Genomic DNA, 4,656 nt, shown 5'->3' on the forward strand with positions numbered 1-4,656 from the left:
GAGTAGACTTGATTCATCTGAGAAACTCATTGCTTCGCTGAAGTATGAGCTATGCATGCTTCAGAAGGAGATTGAGATCAGAAACGAGGAGAGGGAATACAGCCATCGATCAGCAAATGCTGCTCATAGACAACACCTTGGGAGCATTAAGAAGATTGCTAAGCTAGAAACGGAGTGCCAACGATTGCGTATCATGGTCAGGAAGAGGCTGCCGGGACCAACAGCTTTAGCGAAAATGCGAAGCGAGGTTGAGTCCATTGAAACAAGGAAGAGAGCTTCGAGCTCCATGGCTGAAGATTTCCACTTAAAGGATACGGTTCTAGAGGACTGTTATGATCTATCAAGCAAGGGTGCTGTTGCTCTCGTCGATCGACTATGCACCACTGAAGACGAAAACAAGATTCTCAAAGAGTCACTGACCAACAAAAACAATAACCTACATCAACCAGTTGGTTATGCAGTTCCAATATATTATGACAATCAATCGGCAATTCGTTTGACGGAAAATCCGATCTTTCATGCAAGAACTAAACATGTTGAAGTGCACTATCATTTTATCAGAGAAAAAGTTCTCCAAGAAGAAATTGAGATGAGACAAATCAGGACAGATGATCAAGTTGTAGATTTGTTCACAAAAGGCTTGAGCGCCAGCAAATTCAAAAGGTTTCGTGATCAACTCGGCATAGTACAAAGGGTTGGTGTTGAGGGGGAGTGTTAAATATCAACTCCAACCCAAATAAAGGATAAAACTTATCCAATAAAAGATAAGAGTTATAGATAAGATTTGCTATTTAATTATTTATTTTTCTAATAGATAAAGATGACGACGACTTGGTAAAAGATAAAATTAAATGTGTGGTTAAGAGTGTTTTTCTCATTTCATGGATAAGAATTAGAATGTCAATGGTTAGGATTTAATTTAATTGAACGGTCCAGATTGTATGAAGAGTACTATAAATACTCTACCTTTTATTTAGTTTCAATCAATCAAGTATCAATTTGTGAGTTAAAGTTTTTTGTTTTTCTTCTTTGTCTTAGAATTGTGAGTGATCCACAAAAAGGGTGTTGTAGTGTTGTTATTGTTAGTGTAAGACAAGTAATTTATTTACTTGTTTGTTGGTCCAATTTTCAACAGTGATAAAATCAGATGGATGAGTATCATGTCATTCCACAGGTTTGTGTGCGTGCTCACTTTCTTGATCTCATCAGCAAGTTGAGCATTTTGAGTGGTGCACCGAATGATTATAGGGAAAGAACTTGATCTTCTCTCTGTTTCTGAAGCTGATCTGAACCTTCTTTAGAAACTAGTGTTGGGCCAGTGTGTGTTGCGTTAGCTTGCAACGCCTTGCTCTTTCCTCATGAAGGTCCTGGTCTCGTGCTGCGTTGGGTTTACTGACATCTTCCGGAGGAGATACCTTGCTATGCTAGAGCAGTTTACAGAGTTTAAACTGTAGCTTTTAGTTTTGAAAGAGGAATAAGCTTGTACTATACTATTGCAAAGAGCCCTTAAAGATAGATATCAAAATTAGTTCAAGTACTAAGCCACTTGATGGATGAACAAGTATTAACTCTTCATTGTTATCATTTGCGTGTCACTTTCTTTTCTTTGTGTTTAAAGTTTTTGTTCTTTGATTAAGTGGGCGTGGAATATGTGCTTTGCATTTGCTTCCGTGCCGTGGGTGAGCAAAACTTCATCAATATGTCCTTCTGTCTCTCTTTTATTCTTTTTCTTTTCCTCTTTGATTGCACTTGGACGTAAAAAGAGCTTCTTCAGTTCAGAAACACCCCTATCAAACTTTAGAACCAACAGTGGCAAAAAAAAGGCTTCGAGTTGCCAAATTGTGTTCGAGCTTTGTTAAGAAAGATTTAATCTTTTGCATCGTAAGAGGAGCTAGCGTTGTAATGAACTCTATGAGATGAACAACTTTGGTTTGCTTTGGAGGAATTGACTCCTTTTTCTTCTCCCTTTTGGCCTTTTGGTGACCCAATTGATCACTTAACTGTTGATTGCTTAAAAGAAAAGAAAAAGTGAGAAGCAAAACAAAGAGAGGAAGAAATTAAAGTAGCTCAGAAAGGGCCAATTGAATAGAATAGCACTGCTTCATAATTCGACTACCAAACTCTTAATTCACCTTCGAAAAATACGGGAATCCGATTTGCAGGCGTGTGAAGAACATTAATTAAGAACACTTTTGAGCTAGAATACATCCCTCCAAGGCTCCAATCTTTACCAAGATATCGACATTGACCTTCTATATCTGCCAAATAGCATGAACACAAGAGACCATATCATTAAGCAAAGTGGGGGAGGATAGGTAAAATACACATACACATGGTGTTAACATTCTTTACAAGAGTTGTTGGTTATTAAGACCAAAGCAGTCCATAGCCACATGAGTTATCCTCAAGAGCCAAGAAGTCGTAGTCACTAGCATCGTCGGCCTCACCAATCTGCGATCGGTCTGAATTATCGAGCTCAAAGGCATTCGAGGAACTGGTGAGCTCCATTAGCATGGAGTATCCACCTTCATCAATGCAAGCAGGGCTTCCAGAGTCTAATATGGTGCTGTTGGCAGAGCTGATGTCTTCTTGCTTGCGTGCCACGGTCTGCCACAAATCATTGAAGCTCGAGGGGGATTCCGGGTTCGGCAACTTGTCACGACATCTGTCGTTGAACTCAGATGATTCCAGGCAGCCATTCCTCTCCTTTTGGAGAAGCTTTCTGGTGAGGGAAAGAACCTGGTGAGATGAAGCCCATGCTGATAAGAATATTATCCACTAGCATATGGCATAATGCTCAAAGAACTTCTTTTAGAATAATTGCAGAGAAAAAAGAAGCCATCATCATTTTAGCCTCTCAACTTCCAAAAAAGAAGTTTCAATTTCTTTTTTGACTCAGTGATCTAGATGTACACAGTTTCTGATGATCGAAAAAGTCTAGTTACGTTTGAACAATAGTTGTATTGAACTCTCTATGGTGGACTTGAAATTAGAGTTGCAAGATTTCCCGCTCCCTCACATTCAAACTTCCTAACATTTGTAACCTAGCTAATCCATTGAGCTCATGTTATCATGCTACAACTAAAACTAACTAGAAAGCAAAGCGAAATTAATGGATCACCTCAGCCTCTAGCTCTTCTTTTTCCTTGAGAAGGCACTCATGATCAACCTTGAGGCCATCATAGCTAGACTTCAAGGCCTCGTAGTCCTTCTCCAACTGCTTCGTCTTCCACCGCGCGCGACGGTTTTGGAACCATATCGCAACCTGCCTAGGCTTCAGCCCAAGGACTTGCGCGAGTCGAGTCTTCCTCTCGGGTTCGAGTTTGTTCTCCGACTCAAAGCTGTTCTCGAGGAACTGAATTTGATCCGTCGTCAGCCGCCTCTTCTTTTCTTGGTGATGGAGAGAATCATCCGAGTCATCGTCGCCGAAATCGTCTAACTCAACAGGCTTAAACAGAGGCCTATCGAAAGTGTTCGTGGCTGGGCGGCCTTCCCATGAGCCTGAAACAAAACCAGTCAGAGCTACAGATACAAGAGATCACGATTCTTGCAAGTTCCCAAGTTGATTTACAGCACAAGTTTAAGAACAAAAAAGAGCAAAATACCAGGAAAGTGAGTTCCAGGGTACATCCCCTGGTTCCGCAGCAGGACTGCAAAGTCTGAGCTCCCAAGGAGCTTCCTTTCCTCCATTTCTTTCCTTCTCCTTCCTTTTCCCCACAGAAACACCAATCAAAAACTGAGATTTTTTTTTTCCTCTCTCTCAGAAAGAAGGGGGAAAAAGTTCTTTTCCTTAGAAGCACAACTCCTTTAAAAGGTCGACGAGCATCTTGTGGCGGAAGAAGCTGGTGATCATCATCACAGAGCCACGGAAGAAGGTGGGGAAGAAAGGGCCTTTAAGGCCCATATCCTTCCCTGTGATTCTCTGTATCTCAGGTTTGGGGGAGGGGAAAGTAGATGTTAGTTGCGATGACAGAGGCGAAAGACAACAAGGCAGAGAAAGAGAGGGTGAAAAGCCAGAGGAATATATAGGGGAACAAGAGGAGGAAAGAAGGCACTTTGTGGTGGAACTCGATCTACGGAGCTCACATCGCTTATGCTTCCATGGGAACGAGGGGAGTTCGAGGATTTATATAGAGAAGTTTTCGTCACAGGGAGGATTTTTTTTATTTTAAGCAAATTTTTCATGAGACCTGACTACGATTCAGAATTGTCGTTGCCATTTGGATAACTTTTTATAGATCTGACCCTTAATCTTAATGTGATTATCATTCAAGGTTCAGAATTAACGGTGGTTCATGATTTAATTCAAGGTTCATCATGATTCAAAATTATTATTATATTAAAAATTTAAAATTTTAAAATTTATTTTTAGAAAGGACTTGCACTCATTTAAATGGTCTACGTATCACAGCTATAAGGGAATCAAAGTCCACTTAATTTTTTTTATATATTTTTATCCTTTTACATTTGAAAGTGACTTTGTCACTCACTTCCATTTTCCGTCATGTTGTATTCGTTCTTTCGGTATCAAAATCTTAAACTTTGTCATCTGAAAGTTGCATTCCTTGGATTTTTTTTTCTCGATTCTGGTCCAATCGTCGAGTAATATTTGGACTTCCAATGAGTCGGGAGACAAAGTTTATCGCCGTTTATTTA

At 40.1% G+C, this 4,656-nt stretch overlaps 1 protein-coding gene across 4 annotated transcripts; it reads right to left on the reverse strand.

The window, feature by feature from the left end:
• Positions 1-1,523: 1,523 nt before the first annotated feature.
• On the reverse strand, positions 1,524-4,111 carry LOC122038621 (homeobox-leucine zipper protein HAT5-like). Of its 4 annotated transcripts, XR_006127911.1 has the most exons (5): positions 3,606-4,111; positions 3,122-3,501; positions 2,353-2,739; positions 2,133-2,258; positions 1,524-2,000 (listed from the first exon to the last, which is right to left on the reverse strand). XR_006127911.1 is itself a non-coding variant. In XM_042598448.1 (4 exons), the coding sequence occupies exons 1-3, from the start codon at positions 3,688-3,690 to the stop codon at positions 2,368-2,370; spliced, it is 837 nt and encodes a 278-aa protein (XP_042454382.1). In that variant the 5' UTR covers positions 3,691-4,111; the 3' UTR covers positions 1,524-2,258; positions 2,353-2,367. The 4 variants fall into 4 exon arrangements, 2 of the variants coding, with proteins under 2 accessions (XP_042454382.1, XP_042454381.1); XR_006127910.1 differs by having other exon boundaries at positions 2,133-2,739; XM_042598448.1 differs by having other exon boundaries at positions 1,524-2,258.
• Between the last annotated feature and the right edge of the window lie 545 nt (positions 4,112-4,656).

This window comes from Zingiber officinale, chromosome 1A, assembly GCF_018446385.1.
Source record: "Zingiber officinale cultivar Zhangliang chromosome 1A, Zo_v1.1, whole genome shotgun sequence".
Taxonomy (NCBI): Eukaryota; Viridiplantae; Streptophyta; class Magnoliopsida; order Zingiberales; family Zingiberaceae; genus Zingiber; species Zingiber officinale.

Excerpts from the sequence above, each read along its gene's own strand:
- LOC122038621 (XM_042598448.1), bottom strand. The coding sequence starts at position 3,690 with ATGGAGGAAAGGAAGCTCCTTGGGAGCTCAGACTTTGCAGTCCTGCTG. Across the intron at positions 3,502-3,605 it reads CCCTGGAACTCACTTTCCTG|GCTCATGGGAAGGCCGCCCA; the intron begins GTATTTTGCTCT and ends GTTTTGTTTCAG. Across the intron at positions 2,740-3,121 it reads AAGAAGAGCTAGAGGCTGAG|GTTCTTTCCCTCACCAGAAA; the intron begins GTGATCCATTAA and ends TCATCTCACCAG.